This window comes from Lepeophtheirus salmonis, chromosome 3 (genome assembly GCF_016086655.4).
Source record: "Lepeophtheirus salmonis chromosome 3, UVic_Lsal_1.4, whole genome shotgun sequence".
NCBI classification, from domain to species: domain Eukaryota; kingdom Metazoa; phylum Arthropoda; class Copepoda; order Siphonostomatoida; family Caligidae; genus Lepeophtheirus; species Lepeophtheirus salmonis.
This window is the reverse complement of record NC_052133.2, coordinates 6,098,913-6,118,402: the sequence shown is the minus strand read 5'-3', so window position 1 is coordinate 6,118,402 and position 19,490 is coordinate 6,098,913. Positions and strand designations below refer to the sequence as shown.

The window sequence follows — 19,490 nt, the reverse complement described above, 5'->3', positions numbered from 1 at the left end:
TTAAATTAATTAAATTTATTTATATGAAATGTGAGTATTCCTTGATTTGACATATCAAAATGCATTAATCTCGAAAATTATACATACTTTTTAACATAATATTTTAATTTATTCATTAATAAAAATATCTAGATAATAAATATATTTAATTCAAAGATATCTAAGTATTGTCCTGAGCAAAAGCTTAAGTACACATTATTAACAACTATAGACTTCATCATCTTCTTTAACTGTTTCTAATTCGTTGAGCAAGGCATTTTCCTCTCCCTTTTTGCTGTTAGAACTAACAGCGACTTCACTCATGTCGCAAACGCTGGTATCCAGCTCAACAGCATCCGTTGATTTTAATATTAATGAAGTATGAGTGAGTCTTTTCTCTGGGTTATCATAACCTCCCCATGAATCACTCATTCCACCATTATTTGAGAGGTGTCTCTCTAAATTTCCTTTTTTGCCACTCTTTTTGCAGCGGCAAAATTCAAAATACTTACGTAATTGTTTAAATGTAGATGGCTGTGTAAAAAAAATAATTTATAGTTCATTAATATTAGATATGAAATTGTTCCTTCATGAACTTTATTCGTAGATATTTATAGAGATGTGAAAATTGCGATGGGTGTAAAAACCACGCCTGAGAGAATGTTATAAAAAATGGTTAATATAAAATATATCTTAGAAGAAATCACAATAAACTATATTGCCCTATTCTAATAAAAAATAATAACCCTGCAAAAAAAAGGAGGTAGGTGGTAAGGCCTAAAGAAAGTATATCCTCGTTAAGGAGGGGGAGGGAATGTCAACTTAAAACCTTGTAGACCTCAATAATACGCCAAGATTGTAGAAAATTACTTCATACAGGATAGGGGTCGACCTTTTTCCCTTTTTTTTTAAATTGACATTTTAGAAACAGAATGAAATATTCGTTTTCTAAAAAAACTATATGAATTTTTTTTTTAAAAGCCAAGAATCCCTTTTTAAAGATTCAGTTTAAAAATAAAATAAACCATTTTTTTCTAAATAAATAACGTCATTTGATAAATATTGTAAAAAGTTTTTGTTTGTTTTTTGTCTTCTAAAACAAGGTCAAACATGATATTGCTACTTATTAAACATTTTCTTAGTTTTTGGAGAAATGATATGTTTTATCAGAAAGGCAAGTATAGTTTTCCTTGCTTGCTGGTGCAGGTTACAAACATATAATTTACGCCTACAGGGATTTCAACCATTTCCACATCCCTAGATATTACTTACCTTGAATACAAAGACAAAGAACATGACAAGGCCTTGTAGCATGTTGAGAAAGTTAAGTAAATACTGAATCCAGCCCAAAGAATCCTCTGAGGATGTGAAAAACCAGGCCATGACTTCCAATGTCCAATTTTGACCCATGGCACAAAACAATTTCAAATATGTAAGAAATCTAAGGAATGATAGTGTAATAAGTAATAATAAAAATTGCAACCTGAATTTCCACCTCTCACATACTTGATGTGCACCTTTTCTCGAAGTTAATCTCTCTTAGTCAGGGGTCCCCCAAATAATACTCTACAATACATTCAATTATTTGACGTGAAAAAATATTATATTTCGAATTTCTGGACAAGGAAATTATGTCTTATTTCACTTTTTAGAATTTAAAAGGAAAACAATGACATCACCTAGGTGAGTGGTCTCCAACCTTTTTCTAACTGGGCACCGGTCAAAGTTTGACAAATGTACTATGGACTGGGGAAAGGGGTTGATGTGACGTGAATCGATTGTGTACTCATATTGAAATTTATTAGCAGATTACTCAAACATTACAACACTATTTTGACATGAAGAAATAAAAACTTTATTAGAACATTGCTCGAACAATGTAACGCTACTATAACATCCAAGACTGTCTGTAACGCTAAATCAATAGGAGCCCTGTGTATGTTTCTTTGCAACTAGATGGTACCATCTGGGGCCTGTTTCTTACTAATTTCACAAGTTGGGTTAAATTTTGTCGGGCAAGTGAGGAGAATACTGTCATTTCCAAATAAAAGACCCTTCGACTTAGACTGGGACTTTAATAGAGGGAATACAAATAACAAAAGAGCGCGGTGAGCAAATGTAGCTGATTGCCCGTGAAATCCGATGATTCAATTAAAAATTATAAACACAAAAATAATCAATTAAATTAATTATATTTTGTAATTTGCATTTATACTTTATATTTTATTTTTCCGCTACCAGCTGGAGTTGAAGCAGTAAATCCCCCTTATTATCGTCCGAGATATAACAAATTAATTTATTCCCGGTACTGATTGATCCACGGACCAGGGGATGGGGACCACTGACCTAGATGATGCAAATGCCACTCTTCAAACATTGTTACCCAGAAATATCCACATCTAGTTAGTAGTATTAAGCAATCAATTATATGTAAAGAAAGATATTTTAGGGTATTTTAAAAAAGTGTAAGGATACCTCAAATCCCATGGTATAGTTTGTTGGAGAGGCAGGGGGCCAGCTCCTTAATGCAATCGTAAAAATTTCAAACTCTTGTCACATTTTAAAATAAATTTTTATTGTTGACTGTAAAACCAGCTCAGACACGAAATTTTCGATCTGTAGCTCAATTCAACTCTGAAATCACATATCTTAAAAATAAAGAAATTAGCATTTTGATGAATGCTTTATATTCAATGCAATATTTCATAAAACAAAGCAATGACAGGCAATTATAATCCATCATTCAAAAAGTATCAAATAACTTAAGTAAACTCTTTGCAATTTTATTTTTTTTTAATATAAAAAAAAGAAAACTACGATCTTAGTTTCTTTTTATATCTGGGTATTGTTATATGACACCCACATTCATAGCTTTAAGTCGACAGCAAATAAGCTATGTTACTATATCGTTTTTGATTTCTTCATGAGAAGGGGATTTTTTAAATTTCAAATGCCAAGAGTTAAATTACTAATAAATACATAATAATGATGCAATTTTAATATATCAAAAATAAATGAATGCATCAATGAATAGTTGGTAATTGGAGTGAACAATATTGTAATTAAATAATACATTTTAAGATGAACAAACAGCAACTAGTACACAACATATATATATATATATCTAAGTTTGAACATGTGGGATAAAATCAGGCCATAGAATATATATATATAATACCAACTGCAGTGCATCTACTTCGCGTAAGTCCATTTTTAATGTTAACATTCTTGAAAATGTTAAATACATATTTTTTGAATTTTATAAAAAACAAAATATCTCCAAAAATAGAATCTATAATCGTTTATGGAGGCTTAGGCATTCTCAATTTGTTAAATTTTTGGGAGTCTCTCAATAGCATCTGGATTTCTAAACCTTAGTACAGGGAACATTTCTGGGAGGAATATCTTAATCATATTTTGATACGGGAAAGTAGTGGTTTTTTAGATAACCCACAGTAAGATCTCTCAAAAATATTGTCAAGATTTTTAGCTCGAACAAAAAGTTTTTGTTATCGATCGATATGCATTCTAGAGAAATATGAACTTTCATTCAAATGGGAGATGCCGATGAGGGAAATTTTAAATAAAAAGAACATAACAACCATATGAACCGATATTGCAAGGGATGTCATATCGTCTAAGTCCTTGCTCAATGAAATTGCCTCTAAACGCCTATCTTCAGCTCTTATGTGAATCTCCAAAGATACATTGTGCCTTTCAGGTTGACAATTTTATCAATTTCAAAGGCCTTCCTAAGGAACTGTTCCAAAACTCCTTCTCTTCTGCCCTTCCAAAATTATTTAAAAATACGAAATATATCCCAACGAAGCCCAGCAGATTGTATAAATATTACATCATACAAGAATTAAATTCCTAACTGTTCCTGAAAAATGATCTAAATATCATTTACTAACAGGCACACTTGAAGTCTCTGACAAGTTTTTCAAAGACGAAAGGAATGTATGCTTTTTCTGCAAGGAAATGCCTGAAACGACAGATTACATCATGTGGGAATGCGTTCAGCTATACCTACATGGGTATTATAGAGCTCATTGAAGATCGACACGGTAATAAACTTGGAAGGATTAACTTACTGGCAACCAGTAAAAACGCTAAAATTGACGCCATGATCAGTAAGGCACCGTATATTTTCTATAAGCTAAGAACTTCATTAACTGTCCATATTAAGTTAAAGAGAATAATTTCTCCAGAGCGAGTTGTGCATTGAGCTACATCACTGTATTCTGAGACTTTAAGTGGTGCCAAATAGCAAACCTCAGAGTATCTGGTCTAAATAAAGAACACACACACGAGAGAGAGAGAGTTAAAACGTTATTTTACACTCATGTGAGGTGGAAATTCTAACCCCTCCTCCCTTGCCACACTTTAATCTTACATTTCTTTATTCGCCATATATGTTTTTCTCTGTTTACAAGAGGATGTTCTTGAGAATTGACGATTCAATGCTGCACGAACAGAGGCTCTCATATTTGATATCCTTCCACCTGAGGCAGAACTCTCTTCCGGCTCTTCCACAGGTTGCTTGGCTGTACCTTGAATTTTCTTACTCAATTGCTGGAGCTTTACGGCAGAAAATGTAAACATGATCATGTTGAAGACAAGAAATATGGCAATAGGTCTGAAAAAAACACAGAATATGATTTATATTAGTTGGTATGGGAGTATTTGTGTTATTATTTATGTATTCATTGTACTAACTAGTGTGTATTACAAACAAGTAAGTTAAAACAAACTTATTGGCCTACCTATTTACTCTTAAAGTAACAAGACGTACTTTTATTTTATGATCTCTAAGGACTTGTAATTATAAGCATCAACCATTAGTATTTTAGATTATGTCAGTGTAGTTCAGTAAACTGATAAAGTAGCAGTGCACTGAGGGTTCGTTGGAGAGTTATGAGTATACATTCAAAAAATATGACCAGCCGTATGTTTAAAAAAACGAAAATGAACGTGCAGAATGTTTGGGAGGAGATCAGTCAAGACTTTCCATTAGATTAGTTGCGAGTAGATATGAGATGAAGTAAATAAAAACAAATCATAATCTGTTTCTAGCAACGATATATATCGAAATTACTTCGACATGGATCCTTAATTCTACTTCAAGTACAACAACTCCCGAGCAAACCCTCATTGTTAATTTTCTTCATTCATGAGCACATACACTAATTATTACTTCATACTTAAAAGTTCCATTCTCAAGAATTAAATAATACTGATAACTGCATTAGAAAATAAAACAATCGTGTTCAAGTTGCGACTAAAAAGAAGTCGCTCAACTTTATCAAGGTTCTCAAAAAGTACAAATAGCAACACTTTATATATTGATTTGATCTTATATAAACAATTAAATCCCAAAGTAGCCTCCCTTGGCCTCCACCATGGTCTCTATCCTAGGCTTTGTACTTCTTCTGCATGTACTCCTCTGACACGTTAGCCCACACCTTCTCCGCGGTAGCCTTTAGGTCATCCAAATCGGAGGCTGCACAAGACTGCGTCCCGATGGCGCCCCAGATCCCTTAGACGGAGGGTTACAGTCTGGTGAGGACGGATGTCATATTGCCCAGGCCCAGAAATTCGCCAAGTTTATCGTTACACCACATTTGGTTTTTTGGCTATGCGGCTTCCAGGCTTTCTCTGAAAGCTGTTGATATCGTCCTTCAGCTCTTTCATCTTAGTAAGGAGACACTTGGAGTAGGGAACGATACGGGTTACATGATAACCCATCCCCACGTCTAGAAACCCTGACTTACGGTGTCTTTTTTCGTTTATCTCCAATGTCCGATAAAGAAATTGGAATTTCGAGGTTTTTTTTGTTTTTATATCTCCACCAGTTGAAATTACTAAAAAAATTGGTAGATTATTTAGTAGTTCAATTCAAACTTTCCAAATTTTCATTCGCAATTCCCTGGGACACGCTTTATGCAACAAATTCAATTTCATAGGATTTTAATGCGCTAATACTCACAATTTTGAAACACATTTCGACGTCATCAATATTTAATCTACAGTAGCACAATCCCAGTTTAGTTATTGGGGAGGGGCCTGGAACCTCATAACAGCTAAGCTGCTCTCCTCCCAAAGATTTTTTTCAAATTTATCTGGGTTACTTATTTAATTTTTGGTTTCTTGTATTAAATACCGAATATGCTTAAGATTTACAACCCTAGTCAAAGTCGTACTATTTATGTGACTATTTACATTAATTTCATATGCATAACTATTAGTGTTGAGGGGTTTTGATTCGAGCTTAAGGGATTTGTCTAGACTGATTTGGGTCGATATTTTGGTCGAGACAGGTATCTCAGACCGTAGACTGAAATTTAATCATTTTCAAATCCTGGGTCGACTTCCTCCCCACTCCTGATTTATGTGCAGTACGAATATGATTTATAAAACACATTTAACTTCATATAACATTAATAGGACAATCCTTACAACTTTGAAACACAACTAAAACCATCAAAAATACATCTACAGAATTGGTCTAGACCAAATATCAAATGAAATAGATCAAGACCACCCTATATTTTTCACATTGAAACCGGTCCAGACTGAACTAATGTAAAGAACCAAAATAGTTTAATATACTTCTTTTTTTTTTTAAGTAAAGATTTCAAGTTTGAATTACTTTATGCCATAGATTGCTACGTAAATTCGATCTCACACTTTAGGGTATATTGTATAAACCTCTATTATATCTTCTCTTTATGCCCTTGTCCCCTGAAACGCCTCGTTTTCATGTATCACATTATACCTAAAATCTATGCTGAATGTATATTGCTAAACTGCGACTATGCTTTTATTTTATAGACTAACTGTTGGGAAGAATGAGGTAATTGGCTCTTCTTTTTTTTCCTTTTTTAGGGAAAGGTTGAGAGATGTATGTGTTATATATGTTACATACCCAAAAAATTTAATTTAGGAATCATTATAATATTTCAAATGAATCTCTTACATATAAAGGAATATTGTAAGTCCTGACGAGCAACTTGTGAACCAACATGACTCCTCCCCTATTCCAGGTCGATACCATGATGAACCACTCTTGCTTTGGAAAATTAAAACAAACCCTAGTAGAATCAAAGAAACACCGAAGCTATATGCTGCATAAGAGAAGAAACGAATCCCCTCTTCTCCACGTGGCAGAATTGTTCTTACTCTATAAATGATTGGAGGGATTCAGAATTTATGTTTAGATCAGGGTTTATGTGGGCAGTTCTTACACTTACCGAAATTTGGTCATAATGTTGTAACTCATTGCACTCATCCATCCAAACGTAGACATTGTAAAAAAATATGTAATGCAACCTGTAAGACACAAAATAAGAATCTATAAATAATTAGCTAAGTGACTAAATGTCATTTCAAATTAAGGTCTATATCATGTTTTTACCATTATTATATCACACAACTTCTCATACGAAAAGAAACAGAGAAAAAGACACAAAAATGAATGGAGCATGAGCGTTTTTTACGTCAGAGAGCGGTGTCGTCTTGCAACAAAATAAAATATAGCACACTGAATGATAATTAATATTATTCACTATAAGTTTATGTAACTCAAAGAGGGCGCTGGAAGCAACATTTATTTTAAATAACTAGTTTAAAGAGCAAGCTACAGACTATCACACCATCTCACAGATACATATATTTTAAGTTTGTTCATGTCCTAGTGGTAGTTAGCCAAATCTATGACAATTCTTACCAACTATAGAAACATTATGAAATAATTTTGAGAAGTGATCACAACTTAACAAGAGCTCATTCCAAATCAACCAATCAACTTTCAGAACACTGATTAGGGGAAAAGAAGCAAAAAATACACTTTATATTCTTGTGTTCCCTTTTCAAGGATTAAAAAGGCTCAATATCAGTTGGGAGTTGGCCAATTCTTCAAAACTATTGAATTGTTACTCAAATAATTGTATCAAATTGTTTTCAACTGAGCCAGAGCTTATTCAAATTCAACCAATTAACGATTAGAACAATGGCTAGGGGGAAATAAGCAAAACCATAGGCAGCTGACAACATAATACAATGTAAATTTTTGTGTTAGTGATTTTCCACGACGTTATCCTACTAACTAGAGGTCCAAGATCGAATTATTTTCGGCTCAGACATGAGTTATTTTTTTAGGCCATTCTGGACCGATATTTCTTTGTCCAAAATTTTTTTAAAAATGAGATAAGACCTGATCAAGACCAACTATTTATGTATATATATAGGTGGAATTTTACCACGAGACCAATCCCAACCATAGTTGCCCCGAATTAGTTCAAGAAATTCCCGAACGAAACATAACGCAACTACTAAATGTATTTTTAGGTAAGCTGTCGATATTTTTCTTATCTTCTTCAAATGAGTGTTTTGAACGTTCATAAGTTGAAATCAAATTAGCCCTTGTTCAGAAGCGAACGGTGGTGGAGCGGCAGAGGGGCATAGGGTGCATTATATGACTATCTATTATAGCGTCAAAGTTAGAGGGCGCCAAATCAGAAAAAATAAATAAAAAGCTAATATTAAAAAAGAGTATATATTCATTTTCGGTCCGCGTAAGGGCGCATAAAATATTTTGAAGAGGTACGATAATCGAGAGGGAGCTAAATCAAAGCAAAATTTCAAAATACAGGATCCGAAATTCCTTTCATAATGAGTTAATTTTTATTTTTTAAATAAGGATTTGTAAATCTGAACATGACTATTAGTCAATCTTTAATCCGAAAAGAAACCAAAAATTGTACAATAAATTATGTTAATATTGGCCAAATTACAGTAAGCGTAAAAATCAAGATAATTATATCATTGAGGGACGACATATCTGCTAACAAAGTCACCATAAGCTATAAAGTTCCTTGCTCCCTAATACGTTAGAATGTTCCTAATGGGAATGAATAAGAGCATTTTGCTCAGACCAACAAAGACTTATTTTAAATTTATAATCACTGTATTTTTGACAATATTCACAAAGACCTTTTTTAAATTTATTTTGAATCATGTTTCTGTTTTTTTCCTAATCAGTGTTCTGAACGTTGATTGATTGAATTACCACTTTTAAATCTGCGAAGAATTTCTTACAATTATTGAAGGATAAGTCTATAGTTGGAAAGAATTGGCTAACTATCAATTGAATTTGGCCCACCTTTTGGTTTATTTTCTTCAAAAAAGGTTGGGCGATACAATTAAAGTGAAACCGATCCTAGTCGGCCAAATTTATCAAATTTTAAATTATGTTTTCCATAAAAACGAGTCTTAAGAAGAAAAAATAAGAAATCAGCATCTAAATATACTTATTTTCTTAGTTGTAATACTCGGTCCATTATTTTATGAGCTCAAAATCATCATTATGTGGACTCGGAACCAAATAAACTCACAATTCAAGCTCTTTGGCCTCAAAGATGTAATTGGACAGCTTTAATTTGAACACCGATATTAGTTAGGCATTTATGTTACCTTGGAGTTCAGTATTTTTACATTAATATGCACAAGGTCTAACCTGTAGAGATGTGCACAAACTAATTTCTTGTTGGTCCACTAAGCGTTAATCTACTAAAATTAATCTACTCGCATAACATTATTTTAATGCAAAGGTTTATGATTAAAATACCCCGGATTACCGAAGAATCCTTCTAGGTCAGAGGTTTTGAACAATGGAGAAATTCTGAATATTCAGAGATGAACATAGATGTGTTTTATTTTTGGGCTAAAACTTTGTTAAGACCAATAAATAAAAATACAATAATACCCAAAAATGAAACCTCTTAAACGGTTAGCCCACCCCACTTACACTGATTAGCTTTTTTTAGTCTTCATAATAATTTGTATAATATACGAGGGTGGTCTGAAAAGTTTGCAACCTGAACGTGAAAATGACAGCACTTGTAAATAAAAACAAGTCACATTTACCTAGCATCTATTGACAGTTTCTCAACAAAGTTTCAGCCAGTTTGTACGCGCAGTTTTTATGTAACAGAAGTTTGAGTGAGTTGATGTAAGTGTTTGACAATCAAAAGTTCAGTTGCAAAAGGTTGAGAACCCCTCGCCTGGAGGGTGTTTGTCTGTGAATATATGACGTAGGTAGACGTCATAACTTCAGTAAAAATCTCCTTAAAGATGTAGTAATTGAGTTTGGAATCGCAAATGTGGTACTCAAATATGTTTATTCCTTTAAAATTTAATGCTAATTTACGTATTTTTCTTATGAAATTAATAAAATCCAGAGAAAAAGTAGTGTAAAGGTAAAAGAAATCATCTACATAATTAAAGGATTTTTATAACATCTTATTTTTTAATTTATTTTTTAGGAAAATAAACTTTTTCAATGCATGAGTACTGAGTATAGTTTATATTTCATTTTTGAAGGAGTATATGTCTTAAGGGAGGTATATTTAATAACTATCATATATTCAATTTCTATTTTTGGAGGTAAAATCATTAAAATGAGAAATTGTTTTTGGAGGTAAAATGATAGCAAAAAGTATATCCCCTTTTCCATGTCATATTTTAGGCAACACTACCCCTTATGGATAAATATTTTTTGTGGAGCCTTTGTCGCGTTATTATATTGTCAAGAAAAAAAGAAAAAAACACTGTTTAACGAATAGATTTCCTTTAGTCATGGCTGATAAAAGTAAAACTACAATTAGACTGCATTAAGCAAGCAAATGGAATTTACATAATTAATATATGATGTACATTTTTGACATGATATACTACTAAGTATATGATATATATTTTTAGTGATTAGTAGATAATGCGTTTGTGTTTTGGATATATTGCACGCGTTAAAGTCATGGCTTATACAAATATATAGTATGGCTTACATTTCAAAAATTTGATATGATTTAACGTCTGAAAAACGTCTCAAATACGTACCTTGAGCAATGCACCATCCATTAGTCTTTGAAATGAATTTTAAGCTATTATCTTGAAATGTTGAGAGTAGGAGTCCTAAATAAACAATTAATAAACTGCTCACAATACACAATACCATTTTTCCATGAAGGTCCTATAGCAAATACATAGATGAAAAGCTTATTAAGAATATAATTTAAAAGAGAATTGAGTGGTACCTCGGGGCTCAACCATAATTTATTTCAGAATGGCGGTAGAAAACTTAAAAGGCTAGGTAGGAATTTCCTCGTTTTTACATCTATCGAGTAAATGTCTTTAGAAACTGTTTCTAGAATTTTTACCCAATAAATATAATTAAATTTGGGGGCATACACAAGCCACGTGGCCACTTAAGGGGATAGGATAAGGCCTATAAGAGGGATTGCAGTTCCCTTAATGTTTTAGTGCCACATAAAAGTCACTACTTATTCTCACTGCAAGTAGTATTTTTGTAGAAAAATTGTCATACTATCATAAAAACGCGTAGAACGCGCATAATACGTACAAACATTAAAAATTATTTCCCAAACATATGGATTTGACAGGAAATTTTTTAATGAGAAAACAGGGAAAAGATTTATTTTCTTATAAAAAAGGTCATTCCATCAAGTTCTGCAATGGAGTAAAATTCGAAATTATTGTGGATGGCCCTCAACAGGGAGATCAGATTGATCCGTTTTTTGAAGCGATCAATCCTGGAAAAATTAGGTTTGGCCTTTTATATATTTGGCCTAAATTTGAAATAAATATGTGTTTAATAGTTTTAAATGTATTATTCACCCATTTTTCATAAAATTTAATTTAATAAGTTCTATTGCCCATTAAAATATTTCAAGTGCCAATGCACCTCATTATACTAAAGGTTGGACATAAAATCACGTCTATCCTCGTTAGGGTGGAGGAGGTCCAACTTAAAGATACATACATCTCAATCATATGCCACTATGGCATAAATGACGTCATATGGAACAGGAGGGGGGGAATATTAAAAATAGAAAAAAGATCCACCTTTTTTCTTTTTAAATTTAAATTAAAGAAAAAAATTTACGTATAAAAACACGTCATTTGATTTGATATACATAGTAAAAAATATTTTATATTTTCGCTAAAATTATGTTCTAAAAACTTTTTTTTTTTTAGGGAGAGGGGGTACAAAAAGAACCACGTGGTTTATAACCCTTTTGTATTCTTTATATTATCAAAATATTATAAATAATCATTTGGAAGCGCCACAAATTGAATTTATATTAGTTAACACTTATAACCACAATTAAGAGCTATAAATCGATTATATCTTTGCAAAATACAATTTTGGGCCTATATTAAGTCTCATGAATCAAACTATAGGTACTACTCTTGAGCATTTTACTCATCCCGTAATTTTAAATAAAAAGTGTAGAATTGACCAAAATATGCCTATGAATTATTGGGGGCTAGGTCATTTCATTGACAGTAAATACATTCCCTTTCTTTTTATTCCTTGTAATTTCATTCCCAATAAATTCATTCGCTATCAAATTCATCCCCAGACATATCATTCCCACTTTAAAGATGAATAATTAGAGACTTCATACGGTTTCAATCAAGAGATGAGCTTATAGCAGGTGAGAGTATGGTGATCTTGGACAAGGGCGTGAGGGGCCCGAGTAAATTTGCTTATTATGTACGTAGATTTAAAGTGTGAGAAGAGAAATAGAGGGAGTAGTTGCAATGATAGACGATGGCAGGGAAGAGTAGCCACAGGGTTTACTTGTACATCCCTAGGTCTAATAAATATCTACGGATCGAGATTCCATCCATTCCTACTCACTATTAAAGACTTATGATGACATCATTTCCATAAATCCTTCATATTCGTATCTCATCCATCACAAGTTATCATTCATCTCCAGTGCCGACTGCCATGGCCTCTCTACATACTTAAAAACAACTAACTAGTTTTGACCGTATCCTGTCATTAAATATCATAGTAGGATGAATTTTACAACGAATGAATTTAGTGGGAAGGAAATTACCGGGCACGCAATTATTGGGCTGTAAATATATGAAGTAAAAAAATATATATTAGGAGTTATTCTTTCCCTTATTTTTTTGATTGATTTTTGTACTAAAGTTTAAGTGAAAAATCAGAGATCATTTGAACTCGATTTTTTTTTTTTTTTTGTCGAATACCAAATACCGAGGAACCACTGTATTTAAGTCCATACTTGTCTCAATTCCTTCACAATCACAAAGATAAAAATGACTAATATTAGTGAGATTGCACTGATGGTGAAGCCCACTCTCTTAAAATTCTGGGACCATATAGAATCCAGTCTATTGCTTCCAAAAATGGTTCCAACCTTGTTGTGAATAAGTGATTTATCAGCTATTATAGCCTTCAAAGACATGGAGGGAACATCTCCGCAATAATCAATTACGTAGTCCAAACAAAATTCGTTTTCTTTGTAACGAACACCTAGAAACAAAAATAAAGTATTGTTTTTATAAAGTCTGAATGAGTTCTTGTCACAAGTCAAGCGGGATGAATCCATATAGTTAACATTTAAAGGAGACCGTGGTTAGTTGCAAGACTTTATTTGCGGCTCAATTACTCAAATTTAGTTCGATTTGGAGTCGCCAAGATTTAACAGAACATATCTTAATACAAGGGCGGTCTGAAAAATTTCCGACCTACAATGATGGAAGACATTTTCCAAATTTTTATTTTTATTCGTCAACATACGTTAGCCTCTTTGTAATTCTACACGCTTCTCCCAGCGATTCTCCCTCTCCGTAATTTGTCCTAACAGTACTCTTAGTTTTTCTATCCTAAATAATTGATCACGAGACACTTTTTGTTTTTGGCTCAACTACTCCGAGTTAGATGGACTTAGACGCACCAAATTTTAACACAAAAAGCCTCTCTATGTCTGCTATTATATTAATCTATTTAAAGGTTACAAATATTTAATGACAGTTAGATACTCAATTTTGAGTATTTTCACATCAACTCACTTAAACAACTTCATGTTGATTTTTTGAATTGATTTTCATCATTTGACAATTTGCTAAATTCTTTGAACACGATTAACTCCACAGATAATGTTGATAGAGATCTAACATTGGTGCCATTAGATATAGTGTTATGTTGAAATTCTAAATTGGTGCATCTTATTCCATTCGGGCTATGGGAAATTGATTTCCTTATGGAAAAATCAACCTTTTTACGACTTTTGCAATTATCAATAACTATTTATTTTTTTAAATAATCACTCAAAATTGTAAAATACGATATGTTGGCAATGAAGACTTTTTGTACTCAATCACTACTCCTTTAAAAACTCTCAATTGAAAGTTATTTAAAAAGAAACAAAATATTCAAAAAAATATTAGGTATTAAAATACCGAAGTTCGGTTTATTCAATGTATGGACAATGATTATATTGATTAGGATTTTCAAAAATTCTCTAAAACAAAAACTTTAAATATGGATTATCATTTAAAAACAATATATATATATATATCTGTTTTGATTAATAAAACTTGTTTCGATGTATTTTGGAAAATTAACTTTATGCATCCTGTATAATAAGATTTATATTATAATTCACAGATCAGTAAAATAAATGTGAGATATGTTAGACTATCACAAACCTCTTTTTGGCTCTGCTCTCCCTAAGAAACATGCTTTTTTAAGTTACGTACGTAAGGCTCAGTTTCATTCTGATATTACCAGGCTTCTTGGCTCTGGAGGGCAAGTTTTTTTGTTTTTTTGCAAATAAGTTGATTTTTTTCAAAAAAGAAGTGCGATTCTCCGTGTTTCAATGTTTTTTCTAAGGGTGCGGTCGTCAATTTGAAAACGCACCAAATAAAGTTAAAAATCCAAAAAAGGAATTACTGTACAAACAGAAAAAGGGAGAACGTATATTAATACGAATTAAAAAAGGGAATTAGGTAAATGAAGGAAGAAGCAGACAATAGAGTTAGTCTTAGTATGAATCTTTATGGTCGAACAAGGAACATGGCAAGTTAGCAATGACAATGATAATAAATCAATCACTAGCTCAAACATTTGAAATAATTGCTTTATATTTACCAAAATCAGTATTTTCACGTAGATGTTGCAATTTCTAGAGTGTTAAAAGTGGTGCATATTTGATTAATTTTATATCAAATGGACAGAAAACAACAGAACATGTCCTTTACATGGAGGTTTTACAATAGAAATCTATCTATTATATATTTATAGCTTATAGTAGATATTTTTAGTTTAGAATTTTAATATAAATAAATTAAATATAAATAATTTTTAATTGGCTATCTTTAAGATAACGTGTTCGCACTATTAATTATATAAAATAATATAGAGTAATCTGAAAATTGGGGCACTTTTCGAGTGTCCTTTTGTACTGAGCGTACAATATTCCAAATTTCTCCGCACTCTGAGTTTTGAATTTTGATCAAAATCAACTGATATGAAAATAGTTAATAATTCAAATGATATTTTATTAAAGTAAAAAAAATGTAAAAAAAAAATTATAACTAAAATGATGTCTCTTAAGAATCTGCTTCCTCCCCTGGAAATCAGAATATCCCTATACAGGGAAGGGCAGCAAAACGTGGACTGTTAATTAATTATTATAATATCGTTACTGTGTGAAGGTTTAGTGATTATTATTTTTTTAAACTCAGTTTCGGATTTCCTTTTTTCATTAATAAACTATAATAATCATTTAACCATCATGAGCGAGCAACAAGCAAAAAGGCAGCGCATCTCAGATTTCCTAACATCAAGGATCAAGGCAAATGTGTCAATTCTGAAAAAATTTAAAGGAAAAGATTATTTTCACATTTGATCAATTCCACAACCGTCGGAACAACCGCTGGCTTGAGTAAATGTACAAGGGATTTACCCTACCAAATATCATACCCAATTAATGGTCTTAGGTATTGTAGCCTCTGATGGAAAGAAAATCCTGTTCTTTTTCAAGGTTGAACAGAAAATTGGCCAGGAGGCATACTATAAGGTATTTAGGTACAGTATCTTGTCATGGCTGAAGACCAACTACCCGAAGGGTAACTACGTGTTGACTCAGGACCGTGACCCCTATCACAAGTCCTCCAAGTGCCAAAAGTTATACGCAGATAACATGGCACGATTCTAGTTCAAAGATACCCCACTTCCTTATCAGATTTGAACCCACTGGACCTTTCTATGTGTGGTACTTTGGAGAAACCAACAGGACCTTACACCCAAATGTAGACTCCATTGTGGCTGCATGGGACAACTTGTCAGAGGCGTTCGCCATCAACTCCTGTTGTGACAAAAAAGTTATACAAAACCTTTGTCTACATGTTTTGTTTACATTATTTTTTGCCTATTATTGATGTATTTTTAAATCCATCTCTCAAGTCTACGTTTTGCTCCCCTACCCTGCATAATATCTTAAAGAATAGTTTACCAAAATTTGTATTATATTATATAGTGTGAGGCAAAATAACTGCCATTTCCAATAGGTAATAAAATAGGTTTTATCAGTAAAGTTTCATTATTGTTTCATAATGATAATACACATTTTATTTTGCAAAGTGTTGAAAAACATATCAGATAGGTAACGTACCTCAAATGTGATTAAACCGAACTGTGGGAGTTTAATAACCAGTGATTTATTTTCTTTTTTTCTCTCTCTCTCTTTAAATAGCTTATTATTGAGAAATTTTGGAGGGTTAGTTATTCAATACAAAAATTCGCAGCTTTTTTGTATAGATTTATGAATGATTAGCTCATTAAATAGTTAGGTTTTGGCGATTTGACAAAGGTCCTAAAAATGTTGTTTTTCCTAAATAAATCCTGTTTGAATTCCCAATTTCGACCAACCGCGCCAATTGAGAATCCTAGCAGGACTCCGAATTCGATGCCATCATTTTTATCTCTCTGGTATAATTATTCATAGATTTCTTTATAATAGAATAATTTTGCAAATTTCAAAGTACAAAAATGAATCCTTTTTTTCTTTTTTTTAATGAAGCAATCATTAATCTCAATAATAAAAACATATGAGGAAAATTTCAGCTACTTTAGTTTTATAAAATATTATGTCAAACCATTTATTGGCAATATAAATTTTTGACGGTAAATGCACTTTTCTCACTACTCCAACACATAATAGCGTCTGACTGTATTTCTAAAGAAGTAGTTAAGAACCTCACTTCTAGAATTTTACTACTTCTACAGCCTGATTGCCACACATTACAATAATATTACGGCACAATGTACAATTGTGCTATTGTTGTAGGTTATTCTTATACTTGAGAAAGGATTATTTCAAATGATCCTGGTCTCCCCTACTAAGTTACATTGTACGATTTGAAATTGACATACCATTATATAGAAGAGTTCTATCTTCACGAAAATAAAAAGGATCTGTGGAAACTGCCAATTCCTCAGCACGCAAGTTTCTCAAATTCATTTCGTTGACATTAAGAATCCTATCCTTTGAGATTGGGTCTCTATTATTCATACTATACACTGTTGGAGGCGACATTGTCTGAGAAGACATGTCACTTGTACATGTTTGTGCCCTAAAAGTAATAAAATAGAAACATAGTTAGTGTTTAATGATATATGGTCATAGGGCCGGGCAAAACGTATTAATTATTCATATTGATGACGCATTCAATGCAAGCATAATGAACATACAATTTTAAAGTATATTATATATATTGTGTAGTTTCCCATGACGTCAAAATTTTTGATGTTGGTGGGGGGTGATAAGTAATAAACAAAAATCAATATGGTAACCCAGATAATTTGAAGAATGTTATAGAGGAAATCAGTAAATCTGCAATGAAGTTTAGTTAATTAGCTGCGAGCAACTATGAGATAAAGAAAATTAACAGGAGTCCCACTCCGTATAAAGCAAGGACATAGGCAGGAATTACTTCAGTATCGATCCTCAATTCTACTCTGAATCCAATAGAGACTTACTCTTACATATAACTTCCAAACAAATCCTCGATGTTTCTCTCCGTCTTTCAACAGCAGACACACTCGTTGTTATACTTTACACTTAAATATAATCTCCTCAGTAATTAAAGAATAATAATCTTTTGAAAATAAAAGACACAGCTCAGATTGTCAACTACTAAAAATTTTACTCGAGTGTAAATGCTTAGAATTTACAAAAATGCATATGTGGCTAATTATGCTGCTTTGCTATAGGCATTAGGAAAATTATGCATTAGCTATAGAAGCTAAGGTTAAAATGGTTGTTTTACAGGGCTTCAAGAGGAAATTGATTGAATAATTTGGTGTTTTTTCTACCCCAAAAATTGTTGTCGACCTCAAAATATCAAATTAAGTCAGGATCTAATACATTTATAATACATATTCATTAATATAATTAATAATTATAATCCTTACCTCACATTTAAATTTTCCCCCTCGGAACAACATTTCCTGATTTGAATAACAGGTTTTTGACAATAAAAAATGATCATTTGATGTGGCTTGGGATGCTTATGATGACAAGTTTCGATGAAGGTGGGTAGTTCTGGATCGTCATAATCATACTCATCTTCCTCAGAATATTCATAGTCTTCAGGATTGATACCATGGATATAAATTTGTTCAACACAAAATGGAGCTGCAAGATTGACTTTATCTTCGTAGGTATCCGTGTAATGCAAGCGTCCATCTTCACCAATCATAAAAATATCAGACTCACTTTGAACTTCAGAACTTTTTCCACAAAGCTTATTAAGTCCTTGAAAGTTCTAAAACACAAAAAATAATGACCTCGTGTATGGAAAATAATAGGGACATCATCACATATCAAATCCCCCCACCTCAGAGTTTGTTGAAATTTAGCATACAGCATTGCTGTTACTCGGTACATCGATACTATAGTCATACCTGGATACTGCCACATTTAAAACGGTACTATACAAAATTGGTATTGGAATTAATCATTGCAGCGTCATTATGGCATTAAGATAAAGTAAGCTTTTTAATGCAGGGCTGGCAATGAACTTTTCAGCTCAACCCCAGATTTTAAAAAAACAAGCTGTAAGAATATTAATAAAATTATTTAGTATTTTATCTTTATTAAAGAAATTTCTTTAGATATTTGTGAATGGTCACCTCCAAATAAATGGTAAAGCCTCAATAGATTATCAAGATAGTTCTTTGTATGTTTCGGTGAAAGTAAAGGACACTAAACAGCCAATTTAATAAAATGTGGGTTTTTTAACACTCCTTCAGTGAACTGGGGTACAGCGTACTATTAAACGAACTTTATTACATGATACAAAGTCAATATATATTCAAAATCACGCTTATAAAAATTTGTTATATTTTTCAAACTACTTAACTAATTTAGCATTCGTAAATTTAATTCAAATGGTAAAACACATTATTTTTTTTAATTAATCTTAATAATAAGATTAAATTTTTGACTATTACAGTTAAAGCAATATAATTTTACTTTGAGGAAAACTTCTATGAAATATCAATTATTCTAAACAAATTTTAAATACCAACATTGTACTCATATTTTGAGTACAACAGATGTCGAATAACAGCTAATATTAGATTGGTAGCAACGGGTATACTT

General features: G+C 32.1%; 1 protein-coding gene across 1 annotated transcript in view; it reads right to left on the bottom strand.

Annotated features, from left to right (window-relative positions):
* Positions 1–19,490, bottom strand: part of LOC121114288 (uncharacterized) — a 39,638-nt gene continuing 20,148 nt past the window's right edge. The window contains exons 4-12 of the mRNA XM_040708209.2: positions 18,299–18,651; positions 17,258–17,457; positions 13,101–13,351; positions 10,876–11,008; positions 7,233–7,311; positions 6,959–7,162; positions 4,376–4,618; positions 1,252–1,420; positions 1–513 (exon numbers count right to left, since the gene is read on the bottom strand). Of these exons, the coding sequence (XP_040564143.1) occupies positions 199–513; positions 1,252–1,420; positions 4,376–4,618; positions 6,959–7,162; positions 7,233–7,311; positions 10,876–11,008; positions 13,101–13,351; positions 17,258–17,457; positions 18,299–18,651 (1,947 nt within the window). The 3' untranslated portion in view covers positions 1–198. The remainder of the gene's footprint in view (positions 514–1,251; positions 1,421–4,375; positions 4,619–6,958; positions 7,163–7,232; positions 7,312–10,875; positions 11,009–13,100; positions 13,352–17,257; positions 17,458–18,298; positions 18,652–19,490) is intronic.